Source organism: Chiloscyllium plagiosum, unplaced genomic scaffold, assembly GCF_037043375.1.
Source record: "Chiloscyllium plagiosum isolate Xiang-an unplaced genomic scaffold, Cpla_swu_hap1 HiC_scaffold_1, whole genome shotgun sequence".
NCBI lineage: Eukaryota > Metazoa > Chordata > Chondrichthyes > Orectolobiformes > Hemiscylliidae > Chiloscyllium > Chiloscyllium plagiosum.
The window spans coordinates 80732792-80750339 of record NW_028270139.1 but is presented as its reverse complement, the minus strand read 5'-3'; the positions used below and the strand labels follow the sequence as shown (position 1 = coordinate 80750339).

The 17548-nt window shown below is 44.2% G+C and overlaps 1 protein-coding gene and 1 long non-coding RNA gene across 2 annotated transcripts in view; both read right to left on the bottom strand.

Annotated features, from left to right (window-relative positions):
• The window catches only part of LOC148152150 (uncharacterized), a 762130-nt gene that overhangs the window by 109408 nt on the left and 635174 nt on the right, over window positions 1-17548 (bottom strand). The window lies entirely within an intron of this gene.
• tusc3 (tumor suppressor candidate 3) overlaps window positions 15468-17548 on the bottom strand; it is a 390300-nt gene continuing 388219 nt past the window's right edge. Inside the window, exon 10 of the mRNA XM_043690293.2 lies at window positions 15468-15759. Coding sequence (XP_043546228.2) covers window positions 15744-15759 — 16 coding nt within the window. The 3' untranslated portion in view covers window positions 15468-15743. The remainder of the gene's footprint in view (window positions 15760-17548) is intronic.

The following is a 17548-nucleotide window of genomic DNA, read 5'->3' as shown; positions in this document are numbered from 1 at the left end:
TAGGTGGAAGGAGGTTAACAATGAAACTAACAATGTCTGCACTGAAACTGATAATGACCCCACTGAAATTAACAAAGGGTGCACTGGAACTGACAAAGACTGTATCAAAACTATCAATGATTCTGCAATGATCGCCATAAGCAAACCATGTTACAAAGACAATAATCTCATCACTGACCTATTGTATCACAAGATGTATCAAAGTATCTTGGCACATGCTCCGTGTCGAGAGAAGACTTGCAGCTGACCACTGTGCTGTTGGTGTCTTTCTCTCCCCGGAGCTCTGGTATTTCCTTGTGCAATAAACTCTGTCATTTAACCCCGACTCTGACTCCGAGGCTGGTGATTTTCCCCACAACAACTGGTGCTGCGAGCAGGGTTCTTATTACTGGTTCCCTGGTTGAAGGCCACGATCGAGGGACCAGGATAAGAACCAATTTGTACCTGCAAACGGGGAGAGTCAGACAGGCCAAAGACACAGTTTAAAAGGTATACCAATTGTAATGACTCACTTGGTACACTTTTAACTGAGTTAAAAATTCTTTTTAGTGTGTGTCGGTGGAGAATAAGTGTTTAATTGGTGTAAGAACCTGCTACTTGTGCTGAAAGAGTCAGAGGACAAGGTCGTGCCCATCTCAAAAGCCCTGCTCTATACTGGTTGTTAAGAGAGGTAGCCCCCCCACACGAAGGTTGGGATTTGAATTGGGAATTGAGGTGCCAAGGGCACTAGGAGTTGTGAAGCACAAGTGGCAAAGTCAGCTAAAACTTGACTGTGTAGGGGCGAACAATGCAGAGTTCAGTTAGAGTTTAAGTAAAAACTTGGGTGCTGTTTGTACTTGTAATTTCCAACGTGGTGAGGAAGAGGACCTGATCACTCTGACCAAGAGCCACTTTACCAAGGTGGGGAGTGCACTTTACCAAGGTGGGGAGTGCACTTTACCAAGGTGGGGAGTGCACTTTACCAAGGTGGGGAGCATGGACACTGTGAGTAACCGTGATAACCTGTCAGTCCGTAGGAGAACGACAGAGCTTGAATAGTGACGGTGACTGAGAGGATAAAGAGTCCCACCGGTACAGAGCACACTGGGCGGGACGTAGGTTTCTGGCTCTATCAGAAGGCGTTGGGTCAGTAGAGGTGGCCGGGAGGGGGAGAAGTTCCATCGCTAGACAGCACATCTTGCTAGGAGGCTGCTACGGCCGTACGGACATGCTGGGACAGTATTATTGGCCGGGGGTAGAGAAGTCCCCACTGGTTAGGAACACTTCACTGTTGGTAGTATCTGGGGGTACACAATCCGCTAAGTGGCAGATCAAAGTTGTAAGGGGGATACTGCAGGTTCCCTTATTGAGGGATACAAGGCAGACAAACAAGGTTTGACAGAGCAAATGAAGAAAAGTGGTTGGGACCCACTCCAGGTATTACACAACAGAAAGAGTGGATTGATAAGCAGAAACGGAATAAAACTAAAAAGATTGGAGTAATATTAGTATACCAATTAGCCATCCTAATGGAACAAGTGAGTCCCTCCATGAGTATATGGAGAAAGGACCAAGAACAAGTTAGGGCTGGAGAGCAGGATAGAATTCACATTTGAAAAAAATACAAGAGGAGAGAGAAATTGACTCTCTCCCCTCCGACAAAACCATGCAACAGGGACCAACTGCTCCCTCTGTTGAATGAACCGTGCACGAGTATAACTTAGCACCCTTTACCAGAGGAGGAACAGAATCACAACCCAAAGCGAATTATAAACCCCTCACCCCAGGGGGGAGGCAGCAGATTATGGCTTCCCTTGGCAAATTACAGCCCCGGAGTGCAAACACCAGATTCTGGAAAGAGTTGGATAGTGTATGGGTCGGGAACCAACTATACCTGAGGGGCATATACCAGCTGGTCCGGGCAGCTTGCCTAGCGGACAAGTGGAGACAAGTAACTGGCAGACCCAACGCCACAGCAGCCCGAGACATTAGGGGAGGATGGTGGACACATGCCATCGTCCTCAGAGCTGAGATAGATGCCCAGCAGGCACACTTCACCGACTTTAAAGAAGAAATCCAGAGGGTGCTAGGAAATGCACCTATGAATTGGAGCAAGATCACGACCACTAAGCAACTTAAAGGGGAAGGAGTCTCTGAACTTGGGGAACGATTATTTAGGGTGCTCAGGGCAAGCAAACTCAAATTGGGGGGACCGGGCTTTAATCCAAGTTTTCAAAGATGGGCTCTCTATCGCCACCAAGCCATCCGGAAAATGGGAATAATAATAGCATTATGATGACCTAGTCAAGTGGGCTAGCGGGGTGCAGGATGCAGAAGCTCCTGCAAAAGGCAAGACCTGACAAAGCAGCCTCCCGGAACGGAGGCGAGAATAGAATAAACCGATCCTGCCACAACTGTGGTCAGCAGGGACACTTTGCGAGAGGGTGCAGGGTCCCACGCGAAGGAGATAGGCCAAAGGACAATGTAAAATACTGCAGCCACTGCAAAGGAACAGGACACATAGAAGCAGTGTGCTGGGAAAAGCATGGGGCACCCTCAAACAACACCCGGAACTGACAACCAGCTGCCCCCATTTGTGAGGGTAAGGGAGAGGGGAGAATTTACGTGTCCGCAGTAATAGGAGGGAGGAAATGTGAAATGCTAGTAGACACAGGAGCGGCTGTATCTATCACAAACTTACCCTTCCCTCACACAAATAAAATGACTAACTTAATTGCAGTAGGAGGGGATGAAACACCAGCTTACCTAAGCGAAACTACCCCCATAGAAATAAACTATATATATATATATATCCCCATGAGATTCTATGTTCTAATCGATTGGGCAAAAGCGAAATTGATTTGCCCAGACAGGACGGTCGGAAGACTGAGATTGGGGAAATTTACAACTATTAAAGTAGCTACATTCACCAGTAGGGACTGGGAGCTCCAAAAGGGGGGATTTGGAGCCATCTGCACCTCCATCCCTGGAGCATGGGCAGGAACAAAGATAGATACAGGTCGAATTAACATAGACCCAACTAGGGTTCCCGGACCGGAGCATAAGCCCCACCGGCAATACCCAATAAAACCCGAAGCAGAAAAAGCAGTTTTGAAGATAGTGCAAGGACCAGTGAAACAGGGAATCCTGAAAGAAACCACAAGTACAACTACTTCCCCTACGTGGCCAGTACTAAAGCCTGATGGGAGCTACAGGCTCACCATTGATTACACAGGACTAAATAAGGTTACACCCAAATTGCACCCCATTGAAGCAGACCCCTCCACCATTTTAAACGGCATGGTCCCTGAGCACAAGAGATTTACTGTTTTAGACATAGCCAATGGGTTCTGGTCTATCCCGTTATACCCGGAGTTCCAGGACAAATTCACTTTTACAGTAAGGGACAGGCAATACACATGGACTTGCCTGCCACAAGGGTCCCACAACAGCCCCACTATGTTTCACATGGTGATGGCCAACATTATGAAGAGAGTAGATTTACCAGAAGGTAGCATTGCCCTCCAATATGTAGTTGATATCTTAATTGCCTCAGAGTCCAAGCCAGGACACCAGGAAGATTTAGGGCTAGTATTGCAGGAATTGTCAGCCCCACAAAGGCACAGATTGGCAAAACACAGGTCTGAAACCTGGGACACCTCATATCCCAGGGACTCAAAGAAATGCCCAACGACCGCAAGAAGGTAATCCAACAGGTGCCACGACCTGCCACTGTCTGGGTAGTCAGAAAGGTCTTGGGGCTATACAACTACAGTTGGAGCTTTATACCCGAGTTTGCAAAATTGGCTGAATCGATCCAGAGATTAATTAAAAGAGGCAAGCTGGCCTTAGAAGCTGTAACCTGGGGGTCAGAACAGGAGGAGGCACACAGCCAGCTTAAAACTCGACTTATATCAGCCCCCGGGCTAGGGCTGCCAGATCCTAACAAGGATTTTCACATCCACTGTAATAATGAGGGAGGGTTTTACTCCGCAGTGGTAACAGGAGAAGGCCCGTAGGATACTACTCAAATACAGAAGGGCCAGTAGTCATCGGGTTGCCCAGGTGCATAGTAGCCTTAGACTGTGATGCTTGGGCTGTTAGGGTCAGCGAGCCCATAGTAATGACAGGGAATGTCATCCTCCACACTAAACACACCGTAGCAGAGATGCTCAACACAGGGAAACTGAGGGCCGTCTCCAATATGAGAAGACCAAAGTGGGAGGCAGTTCTTTTACCCCTAAGTCGGTCCATGGTAATAGTTATGGATATGGGAGAAAACCCAGCTGAGGGAATTCTCAACACAGGGGAACTGCACAACTGTGGGGGATATAGATGGGGATGAGGATAGGATGAGAGTAAAAGATACCCCCCTAGATACAGCCAAGGAGACTCTCTTCGTGGACGGGTCACGAAAATACATAGCAGAGTCGCCCCAAACTGTATGGGCTGCAGTGAATGATAAGTTAAAAACAGTTATGTCCAGAGGATTGATGGAAGTCAGTGCACACAGGTAGCAGAACTGGTAGCACTCACCAAAGCACTAGAGTTAGCAAAAGGAAAAATCGCAAATATATATACGGACTGTCAATGTGCCTTTGGTGTAGTCCATGACTACATGGTGGCATGGGGTAGAAGAGGGTTCACCACTGCAGGGGGAATCCCTATCAGATATTAATTAAGAATTCAGGCACTATTGCATGCCATTGAACAGCCAAACAAGGCTGCAGTAATAAAAATAAAATCCCATCAAAAAGAACCAGCGAAAGAGAGCACAATTTGGCTAAAATTCAAAGGCAACTAGGCAGCAGACCAAGCAGCTCAGAAAGCCCTAAAACAAGAAACCATTGACGAGACTGCAATAGCCACTATTGAATTAGCAAAAGACGTTATCCAAATTCAGCAGCTACAGGAGGACACCCCACAGGAAGAAAGGGAGCAATGGAAACTGCAGGGGACATTCAAAGGGGAGGATGGTGTCTGGAGGCGAACAGGCAAGGTGGTAGTACCAGCGCGTATACAGAACACACTGCTTGAACTGCATCACGGGCTCTCCCATACAAGTAGAGAGGCCATGATAGCAAGCTAAGGGAGAGAGTAGCGGAGGGGAATGGGAAGAGACGTGGCCAAGTATTGCCGCAGAGGCATGGTTTGTGCACAACATAACCCAGGGAGACCCATAAACGTTAAGTTGGGACACCAGTTCAGACCTAGGGAACCCTGGGAACACCTTCAGGTGGATTTTACACGGCCGCTCCCACCTTCCTGTGAGAAAAGATACTGCCTGGTCATCATAGACCAATTCACCCAGTGGATAGAAGCAATCCTGACCAAAAGCAAAGTCATGAAGACTGTCTGCCAATTACTCAGCATTAGACAAAAAATTCACATTCCTTATCACCCCCAGAGCTCAGGGATCATAGAGAGAATGAATAGAATGCTCAAAAATACTTGAGCTAAGGCTTTGCAAACCTCAGGCAGAACATGGGCTGAAGTGCTGCCAGCCAGACTAATGAGATTAAGAGCCACCACGAATCAGGCAACCGGGCGAACACCATACCAATTAATGACTGGGCGAGCAATGCGATTGTCAGAGACAATAATCACAGGTGGCACCGATGTGGGTTAACTAAAAGACAAAATTCAGCGATATGTCACAGAATTAAGCGCTCAATTGAAAGGGATATGGAAACTGCAATTGATAAACAGGACGAAAAGGACAAGGCAAGGGAACCCGGCATCTTCCCTGAGGTCCCAGCAGCAGGAAGCCGTGTCCTAGTGCGAGCACTGCCCGACAAACCAGGCTTTGCCCCACAATGGAATGGGCCGTACTCCATGGTAATAAGTGGGGACACCTGTGCCTAGATAGATATTACAGGAAAAGGCACATGGGAGCACTTGACCCAACTAAAACCGTTTAAAATTCTCCTATAACCAAACTAATGTCATTGATCAGTCCCCAGGTGCAAGCAGGAATGGCGGACAACACCAGGGCGAGTTCCAAAAACACAACTGAACAAACCACACAGAAGCACAACTGCAGCTCCTGATGAACACGAAGACTTTGACTGTTAATTTTATTTTAACTGCAAAATGTATACACCTGTATGTATTTCACAGTGTTTAAGTGTCACAACTGTCAGGAGCATGTCAGGATTTGAGGATAACCTTTTCTATAAAACCCACCTAAGCTTTCATGGGAACTGAATTGGTGTGATCATTGGATCCCTATTTGTGGCCACCCTGGTATGGTCCCCTTATGACCTGTATACAGTGGACACCTCAGGAGCATCATGTAAAGGGCAGGTAAGGAAAGACAAGCGTGGATTCCAGGGTAGATGTGTGCAGCTGGATAAGACCACTGGGCCATGGGGCTAGGCCCAACAGCCTAGGGAAGGGAAGACCCATTTAAAACCCGGTAATTACCCATTCTGTTTCACAGGGCAGGGATGGGGTTGTATTTATGCCTTGAGGTTCCCAAAATGACTCATGCCTCCAGACTCAGTGCTCTTATCTGCACTGTACAGTCACTAGGGGACAGTTTACCTGCACGTGCAGTGAGCAGGCATGCTTGAATGTGACTGCGGGTAGACAATTCATATGTGGTCAGTGCAATGGCACTCATGTCAGCTCTGTCACATGGACATACCTGTTCAAGACTTACCAGCAGGGGGTTCAGGGGTGACATGGGTGGACAGACAGATGGAAGGACAAGACAATGTCTGTTACAGAGTAGCGAAGAGATTTGTTTTTCCATTTAAGGGGACTTACGCTACAGATACCCCAGACCTATCAAACCTGTTTGCTGTAGGGACAATTGCACCCCTACTGTTCCATGCTCCAATGGGGGGCATATTCAGAGAAGGATAGTGACCTGCTCCAGGAGCTCTGTGCTGACTGGCAGGCCCCCACCACTTTGTGGCCATCATTGGGATATGGACTCCTGGGATCTCTATCTTTGGAGGGAGCAGCAGGGATCATCAGCGCTAAAAACTGCAATTATTTTGTATGTGACCTGACTATCCTAGGCAATATCACCCTGAAAGCTCTGGAAGCAATTAACACAGAGCTGGCTGAACTCAGAGTGCTAATATTTCCTTGTGCAATAAACTCTGTCATTGAACCCCGATTCTGACTCTGAGAGTGGTGATTTTCCTCATAACACTATGCACTGTCAAATCAATGCTCATTAAATGTCAAGCAAAACAACATGATTTTTCACAGTACATTGCTGCATTTTTGTTTAACATCAAGGGAGAAGAGAGACTATTATTCCCAGTGCAACTTATGCATGGAAGGCAAGTGTGAACAACAACAAGTTTAACCAACAAATGACTTTGGTAACTGTGTCATGGTGAGAATCAGTCTTGATGGAAGGGAGGGATATAGGTTGATGTGGGTGAAAAAGATTATTAACAGAGATTTTTAGAAGGGTGGATCTGTTTTGTCTCCTAAGCATGAATCCAAATAGTAGGGGCAAATTCTGTGAACAATCCTAGATCCGGAATGATTTGATCCCCAACCCAAAACTCTTTCCAGTACATTGAAGACTGTGCTGGGTTGCTTCTTCCTCGCGTATAAAGAATGTAATTAATTTTGCTTGTAATTCCCACTCTTTTACCTTCATGTGGTCCATTTCTGACATTTCCTTTACTTTTCTGGATTTCTCTCCCTCCATTTCTAGGTTATCTAGTAAGATTTATTACAAGCCCAACAACTCTCACAGCTACCTCAAATACATTTCCACAGACCCTGCCTCTCTAAACAACTCAATTTCATTCTCCCAGTTTCACCAACTCTGTTGCATCTGTTTCCATGATGGTATCTTTCAAAATGGCGCTTCCACCATGTTACAATCTTCTCCACTTTCACTGTCTCTGACACACCCCCACCCTCAATGTGACTGGCATGGCCCTGAACCGTGACTACGCCATTTCCTCCAAATCTGCTCTCACCCAGGATTCCCCTTTGTATCACTTTCTACACCACTCTCAACCACATTCAAAGGATTATCCTTCACCATTTCTGGCACCTCCAGCATAACACCGCCACCAAACAAAATTTACTTCCCATTCCTTTTCAGCATTCTAAAGGAACTATTCCCTCTGTAACACCCTCTTCCACTTCTTTATCATTCCCAATATTTTATCCTCCTCATATGACACCTTTCTATTTACAGCTTCACCAACCAAGGCCACACCTTCCAAATGAAGCAATGGTTTATTTGCACTACTTTCCATCAAGTCTACTGTATTTCATTGCACATATGCATTTGCCTCTACACTGGACAGATCAAATGCAGATTGGCCTATATCTTTGCAGAACAGCTCCTCCACTCAGTCTAGAAACATAAACATGACCTTTGAGTTATTTGTCATTTCCAAACATCATCTTGACGTTATTCCAACACTTCTAGGTCTGCTGATAAATATAGAGCAGAAGGACTGATGGAAGAAAATTAGAGTGGGTAAATTCAACATATTAAAACTGAGGCCGCAGGAGTGTGCCATCATTCTAGACCCACTATTCCACAGGTCACAAAACAAAATACAAAGGATTGAATCTTCAGAATTTTTGACGTGTTGCAAGTTGCGCTGAGTTTTTTGAGGGGATTGTTGCCATGAGTCCCATTGATATTTAAGACCGTGAGAAACGGGAACTGAAGTAGGCCTTGAGAATGTCCTGTCTTTCAATAGGATCATGGCTGATCTGACATTCCTCAAATCCACCTACCTGTCCTTTCGTAGATTCTTGATCAGTAAGGAAATCAATCTATTTCATTCTTAAATATACATTAGGGCTCAGCCCCCATAGGTCTCTGACGTAAGGAGCTCCAAATACTCACAACTGCCTCAGAGAAGAAATTCCTCCTCATCTCAGTTATAAATTGGGTTCCTTTTATCCTGAGACATTTCCCTCTGGTTCTAGTATCTCCCAAAAGGGGAAACGTTCCATCAAAAATCATTCTGCCAAGCCTCTTAAGAATCTTGTATGTTTCAAAGACATCATACTCGTGCATCTTTTCTAAGCTGTTTCCAATGAAATGACATACTTGCCTAAATAAGGGGACCAAAAGTGCTCACAGTATTCCAGATGTGGTTTCATCAGCACCTTTAGCAGTTGCAATGATATTTCCCTACTCTTATACTTCAAACCCCTTGAAATATAGACAACATTCTATTAGCCTTAGGGAATCAGGAAAACAAATGGAATATTGGGCCTGATTTAAAAGTAGTTGGACTATAAGAGTAGTAAAGTCTTACTGCAACTTGACAAGGTGCTGGTGAGATCACATCTAGAGTACAGTTATCAGTAGCTAGCTCAGTACAGTATCATGATACCATCACCACCCCACGAATGCACATCTGAATTTTAAACACCACTATGGATTTAGCTCAGGGGGATGTTGTCAGTCGTGAGGGTTTATGTACTTTATTTGATTTGCATTTTTGTGAATTTATGTCCATATTTAAGGAAACATATCATTTCATTGGAGGCAGTTCAGAGGAGGAGGTATGGAGGCAAGTGGTTAAGCAAAGGCTAAACAAGTTTGGACTCCACCAACTGAAGTTTAGAAGAATGAGGAGTAATCTCACTGAAACACATAGGATTCATGAGGGGCTTGACAGGATAGATGCTGAGAGGCTGTGAATCTCATGCGAGAGTCTATGACCAGAGGGCACAGTTTCAGAATAAAAGGGGCACCAATTTTAGACTGAGGTGAGGAGACATTTCTTCTCTCTAAGAGTTGAGAGTCTTTGGAACTCCTTGCCATAGAGATATGTGGGGGAAGAGTCCTTGTGCATATTGTGTAGATTCTTGATCAGTAGGGAAATTAAGTGCTATGAGGAAAGAGCAGTAAGTGGACGTGAGGAATATCAGATCAACCATGATCCTATTGAATGGGGGAGCAAGTTTGAGGCCTACTCCTGTTCCTATTTCATTTGGTCTTACTTAACCTATCAATGTCACTCTGTAAGCTGTTTATATCCCTCTTGCAACCTGCTTTCCAACTATTTCTCCTTGCATCCTACCAACAACAATTCACTAACTACCTACTCCATCCAATGGCAACCATCATGTCCGATTTTATCCCTATCTTATCACATGCCATTCCCAGAACAACTCACCATTCACCACCAAAGGTCCAGCATCTCTGGCACTGGCAGCAAATTTAATTCTTCACATAGAATCCCTACCGCGTGGAAACAGGGCATTTGGTTCAACAAGTCCACACTGACCCTCCAAAGAGTTTCCCTCCCAGACCCATCCCCCTACCCCATTACTCTACATTTCTCCTGACTAATGCACCTAGCCTACACATCCCTGAACACTATGGGCAATTTAGTATGGCCAATCTACCATTGCACATCTTTGGACTGTGGTAGGAAACCCACACGGTCATGTGCAAACTCCATACAAAAAGTCAACCAAGGCTGGAACCAAACCTACGTCCCTGGTGCTGTGAGGCAGTAGTGCTAACCACTGAGCCACGTGACATTAGTGAACCACAATTGACAATCTTTTCATGGTCATCACTGAATTTCTGCAGTGCTAGGGACCTGAGCCTGGGTGCTTGGTATATTATCTTGGTCTTTGAAATATTAGGTAAAGTTGCCATAGTCCTACTGGACTATGAGGCTGCTCAATAGACAGAGACAACTGGTGGGTGGTTTAAGCTGAGGATCACCACAGTGAGAGGGCAGGTTGAGAAGGAAAGCCCTTCATGGTAACTTCAGTCAGTGTGGAAAGTGAATCTGTGCTGTTGACATCATTCTGCATCACAAACGAGCCATCTATTACACAAGCTAACTGACCCTTCACCTCTGGATTACTAGCTCAGTACAGTAACATTATACCATCACCACCCCATGAATGCACATCTGAATTTTAAACACGACTTTGGATTTAGCTCAGGGGGATGTTGTCAGTCCTGAAGGGTTTATGTATTGTATTTGATTTGCATTTTTGTGAATTTAGTGAATTTAGAAGGGCTTTTTGAGTGTCTGCTTGTTTTGACAGATTAATGAGAATTTGAGTGATTTTTAGAGGAAGTGTCAATCGTTAAGTTTCATTGACGGTTTTACGATTTAAGAAGGGACAGTTCAAATGAACTATTCTTTGTTTCTTATTTCCGAAGTATGTTAGTTTTGGGCTCATGGGTTCTGTACATAGCAGAGGTTTTGCTGAGTTTTATGGAAGACACATGATTGGAATAAGGAAATCAAGAATTCTTGGGGGTTGTTGAAGTGGTTATTGGAGGTGCTGGCTTAGTGGTATTAGTGCTGGACTGTTAATCCAGAGACCCAAATAATGTTCCATGGACTTGGGTACAAATCCTGCCAGGGCAGATAGGGGGAATTTGAATTGAATTTTAAAAAAAATCTGGAATCAGGGGTCTAATGATGACCATGAAACCCATCTGGATGATTAATTACTTTGTCTGGCGTAGATGTGACTCCAGACCCACAGCAATATGGTTGACTCTTAACTTCTGTCTGGGCAATTAGGGATAGGCAATAAGTGCTGGCCTAACATGGTGGCACAGTGGTTAGCACTGCTGCCTCACAGCGCCAGAGACCCGGGTTCAATTCCCGCCTCAGGCGACTGACTGTGTGGAGTTTGCACGTTCTCCCCGTGTCTGCGTGGGTTTCCTCCGGGTGCTCCGGTTTCCTCCCACCATCCAAAGATGTGCAGGGTCAGGTGAATTGGCCATACTAAATTGCCTGTAGTGTTAGGTAAGGGGTAAATGTAGGGGTATGGGTGGGTTTCGCTTCGGCGGGTCGGTGTGGACTTGTTGGGCCGAAGGGCCTGTTTCCACACTGTAATCTAATCAAATCTAATCTAATCTAACCTGTAATGCTCACATCCCATAAATTAATAAGGAATACAAGGAGAATAGAGAGATTGGAAGGGGGACGTGTCTGCGATAGCAAGTGACATCCAAGACTCCATCCTGACTCCAATTCAGAAAAACAGGAATCCTGTGTGAACAGGTGAACTTTCAGAGGGCAGAAATCCCACTTTGGGAAATCACCCATCTTACACTTCCCACCTTGAAAGGGTAAACTTTTCCCCCATTGTCAATGAAAGTTGCACTACTCCCAACCTTAAATCCATCCAGGTGATTAAGTGTCATGTTCTAATATTTTCATGTGTGATGACATTGGAAAGTGGGATGTGGCACTGCATTCACTTGAAATCTACAAACCTTGAATAGATGTCCTACTGCAATACTGGAATGCTTGAGATGAAAATGAAACTATCAGATTTCTTGATAATTTTATATAGGCGAGCAGTAAGTATGGACCACACTAATGGACAATCTTGGATTGTTTGTTAAATTGGTGAACATGATTTCTTAAAAATACTGTGATCTCACACATATGTTTTTGGATATAGAAGTATAACATACAAAAATGAAATAGTCACCACCTTACGCAAAGCATGGTACATTGCTGAGAATACCTTGTTCACAGCCAACTGATATAGCAATGCACACAATCTCCCAGATACTATCAAATGGTCAGAGATATATCATTTGCCTAAAAGTTTTGTAACCTGAGTTGTCTCTAAGTTTATCTTCCTTTGTTCACAGCCTGTCACGTTTTTGTTACATTTCTTGATGCCATAAATTTTTTTCTTTGTCTCTTTGCTGGTGAGCCTCATTTACTTGCTAATGGCTTTCTGGTCCATTCTGTCTACTTTTAGTCCAACAGTGAGCTACTTGGTTCTGAATTGGCTTGCTTGAGTTGGGGTGGCTGAAAGCCAAGGATTTGTAGGCCTCACCCTCCACTCAGTTGTCATGTTACCTTCATGCTAATCCCCCCCTCCCTGCCCCCTTCAATTCATAATCCCCATTCATCCTCATGCCATCGCCATTACTGCTCACTCAGTGTGATTAATGGACACACCTAAGGAGTCATGTAGAGATTAACATAAAACTTCTAACAATCTAATAGAGCATTTAATCACACTATTATCAAGAAACAGACCTCTTATTCATTAAACCAATTCAAAACATGTAAATACCTCAAGCTTTCAACAGGAACACATCCCACAGCAACAGTTAATCCTTTAATAGCCTCTTTCAGCGATCAATCAAAATGTGAACTACATCTCCGCCAGTGGTATTTGGAACCAATCCAAACATTCCTTTCAACTTAAGCTGCAATTAAAGTATTTGGAAAATAACAACAGATAACTCTATGGAAATTGCAGAAATATGAGATAACTAGTTTTGTCCTAATATACAGCATCAAAGTGGTCCGAGAGAAAGAGCTGAAAATGTATTGCTGGAAAAGTGCAGCAGGTCAGGCAGCATCCAAGGAGCAGGAGAATCGACGGTTTGGGCATGACCCCTTCTTCAGGAATGAGGAAAGTGTGCCAAGCAGGCTAAGATAAAAGGTAGGGAGGAGGGACTTGGGGGAGGAGCGTTGGAAATGCGATAGGTGGAAGGAGGTTAAGGTGAGGGTGATAGGCCAGAGTGGGGGTGGGGGCGGAGAGGTCAGGAAGAAGATTGCAGGTTAGGAAGGTGGTGCTGAGTTCGAGGTTGGGACTGAGACAAGGTGGGTGGAGGGGAAATGAGGAAACTGGAGAAATCTGAGTTCATCCCTTGTGGTTGGAGGGTTCCTAGGCGGAAGATGAGGCGCTCTTCCTCCAGCCGTTGTGTTGCTATGGTCTGGCGATGGAGGAGTCCAAGGACCTGCATGTCCTTGGTGGAGTGGACTCCTCCATCGCCAGACCATAGCAACACGACGGCTGGAGGAAGAGCGCCTCATCTTTCGCCAAGGAACCCTCCAACCGTCGATTCTCCTGCTCCTTGGACGCTGCCTGACCTGCTGCGCTTTTCCAGCAACACATTTTCAGCTCTGATCTCCAGCATCTGCAGTCCTCACTTTCTTCTGGTCCTAGAGAAAGTACGTTTAAAAAAAACTCTGCTTTAGTCTTTTGTTTCTAAGTTTAAATGATTGGGAATTTAAAACATTACAGATAATGTTATTTAGAATGACCTATTCGCCCATCACAAGTATTTACATCTGCTCCACGATTTCATGACTCCCATGCCGTTAAGCAAGGACATTATAACTGTGAAAATGGAGTCCATTTGAACTCTGCATTAATTTTATATGCCCTGCTGCATTTGTGAATCATGTCTCAGCTCCGCTGCCAGCAAAAGTATGATCTCCAAAATGGGGGATGAGCTTCTACATCTGCATCTCACCTGCCACTTTTAAAGGTTTCAGAATTGCAAAATGCCACAAAAAAATCTAGCCTCAATAATTTAAATGACCTTGGCTTGTAAATGTGGGCTATTGACATGCAATGAATGCGTAACTACAGAACCGGCCTTAAAGTTTGAAGCAAATTTGTCAGGTGTGAAAATACAATAATTGTGAAGTAAAATCAGTGTAAAACAAAAAAGTGTACCAACTCAAATTTTAAAAGTTCAACCTTAATCATCTTAAATTGCACGACTCATGAGTGTGTGCAACCAGGGTTTCATTCATAGAAGTGTGTCGAATTCTATGTCACTTGCTATGATTTAAAGAATGGAAGTCTTGAGAGAAAGATTGGGGCTAACAGTTTTTTTAGATTACTTAGAATAGATTACTTTACAGTGTGGAAACAGGCCCTTCGGCCCAACAAGTCCACACCGACCCGCCAAAGCGCAACCCACCCAGACCCATTCCCCTACATTTACCCCTTCACCTAATGCTATAGGCAATTTAGCATTGCCAATTCATCTAACCTGCACATTTTTGGACTGTGGGAGGAAACCGGAGCACCCTGAGGAAACCCACCAGACACGGGGAGAATGTGCAAACTCCACACAGTCAGTCGCCTGAGGCGGGAATTGAACCCGGGTCTCTGGCACTGTGAGGCAGCAGTGCTAACCACTGTGCCACCATGCCTAAGAGTAACCCAACCAGACCCATTTCCCTCTGACTAATGCATCTAGCACTATGGGCAATTTAGCATGGCCAATCCACCTGATCTGGACTGTGGGAGGAAACCCACGCAGACATGGGGGACAATGTGCAAACTCCACACAGACATTCGCCCAAGGCTGGAATCAAACCAGGGACCCTGGCGCTGTGAGGCAGCAGTGCTAATTGTGACTCAGTTTTGCAGCTCACAAAATAAACAGTATAAACAAGCAAATGCTAAATGCAGTCTCATTACTAAATAAAATATTTTAGAAAAGCAAAATGTTCTAACTCATACCAATAAGATATACAGTTAAATATTTTCTGAAAAGTCCTTGTATAGATCTGCAATTACATTTTAATAGCAGTGGATGAATAAAACTACTGTTACTTAAACCTGAATTAATTCCCAGTGTCACGTACATAATCTTGTCCGCAGGCTCCACTTGACAAAACATGTTGCAGTGCTTCTTCAGAAACCTGACAAGAACATTAAACACTTTTGTGAAACACGTTGTATTGTTATATAATGCCAAAGGATTTAGACAAAGTCTCATGAAGGTTCTTGCAATTTATTATACTTCTGGTCATTTGTACACCATTTCCTACAGCAATTCAAACTAATATATCAACTTATATATAAGAAACACAAAACAAAGCAATAGCACAGACTCACTCCTAAATGGCACTTTTACAATTTCACAATGACAAGTATAATAGTTAATAGCTAACACTGTATTACATTGGCTAGCAACCCGAATTATAAAGTATGTTCTCCTCAGATGGCAGATGTTTTCATAGTCTCTTTCAAGTCTTTTCATGTGATTCCATTTTTTACTTTATCAAAAAGCTGGAAAAGAAGAACATTTATAAATGACAATACACTGGTCTTTAAACATTACTGATCTATTCACTAAATAACTGCAACATTGAAATAAGTGTTCTACGTACTGTGAGATATATTTGAGCCAAACACTAACCTAAAAAAATTAATGATTTCAAAAAGAAGTTTGGTAACTTTAAACCAGGCTAAGTATAAAATTGTGATTGCGATTTTCTGAAAGTAAAGACAAATGCGCTGGTCATAACTTAATCTACAGATTTACTCAAAGGTTCATCACTTATATATGTAAATCAGTTCCAAAGATCATGACAACATTCCTCCTTTCTGCAGTTAAGTTGCAATTAATTGTAGATGTACAATGGCACTTGAAATCTGATTGCATTTAATTGGTCACCTTGGTCACTAGAGAAAATATTTTCACTTGATGTTGTGACCAAAGGAATAGTGGGACTAGAGCGATGACACATTCCTCCAGCTTCGGTCATAACACTATAGTGAGGTCAGGAGCTAAGTGACCCTGGAGGAATACAAACTGAGTCAAAAAGTGTGGTACTGGAAAAACACAGCTGGTCAGGCAGAATCTGAGCAGCAGGAGAGTCGATGTTTTCAGCATAAGCATTCCTGGGGAAGTGCTTATGCTTGAAACATCAACTCTACTGCTCCTCAGATGCTGCCTGACAGGCTGTGCCTTTCCAGCACCACACGTTTTGACTCTGATCTCCAGCATCTGCAGAACTCACTTTCTCCCAGAATGCAAACTGAGCAGATTATTGCTGAGCAGACTGCTATTTTATAGGATGGATACAGAAGTTGGCATGTATCCACAACAGATTGTCCCTCATGATGAAATCCACCCCATAACTCCAACTCCTTGGGTGTGAATTTTCACTTTGACAGCTGAGTGGTAGAGGATCAAACAGATGTTTTACATACTGCCAGATTCTAGTTCCCTTTGAAAACCAAACTTCACTCATAATGGAGCATCCTTGATGTTCAGTCCACTCATTTAAATGAATGGAAAGCTGAACATGTTCTATTTCAAATCTACAATCCGCTTACCTGGTTTCTCTCTCGTCACAGATTCATGAGAAATCCTTTGGGCTGCAATTTACAGAGCTAAATTGTAGGGACTCAGCCAGTCAGGGAGGGAACTGGCAGGCTCCCACACAAATGGTGGAACTTAAGCTGATCTCAGCAATTCAGGCCCTGTCTGGAGGCTCACATTCAAATGAGAAGTTGGGGCTCAAGCCAGACAGGGAGTAGGTCATTGATGACCAGAACAGGAGTAGGTCCTCTGTTGAGTGAGTTGTGGCTGCATGGTGGGAGTGCCACAGGGTTGGTGTTCTAATTGGAGGGTTACCAATTCAGGGGGAAATTCAGGGCCTGGGCTGGCGGGGTTAATGTCTCAGAAATCTGATTCTCAACGCAGACCTACTCCAACCCACTTATTTCTAACTGGAGGATGGAAGGAAGGCCAGAGACCTCATGACAAGAAATCCAATACTCAGAAAACCAGATAACAGCTGTGAAGCTGCAGAAGTTAAAGTAAAGATGAGGCCTGCAGCCTCACTGTCACCCTTAAACTTTCACCCTACTTTGTTGACCCATGTTGGTCACTCATCCGCCATCATATCCTCAGTACCAGACAGAAAAAAAGAGGATTAGAGAGTCCACTTTAACTTAAGTTTGGACCTAAATACTGCAAGTATAAAATTCTCTCTTTTGTGTCCAAGAGTAAACCTGCCCTATAATATTCCTGATCATTTATTTCATGTCTTCAAATACTGGGTCTTCA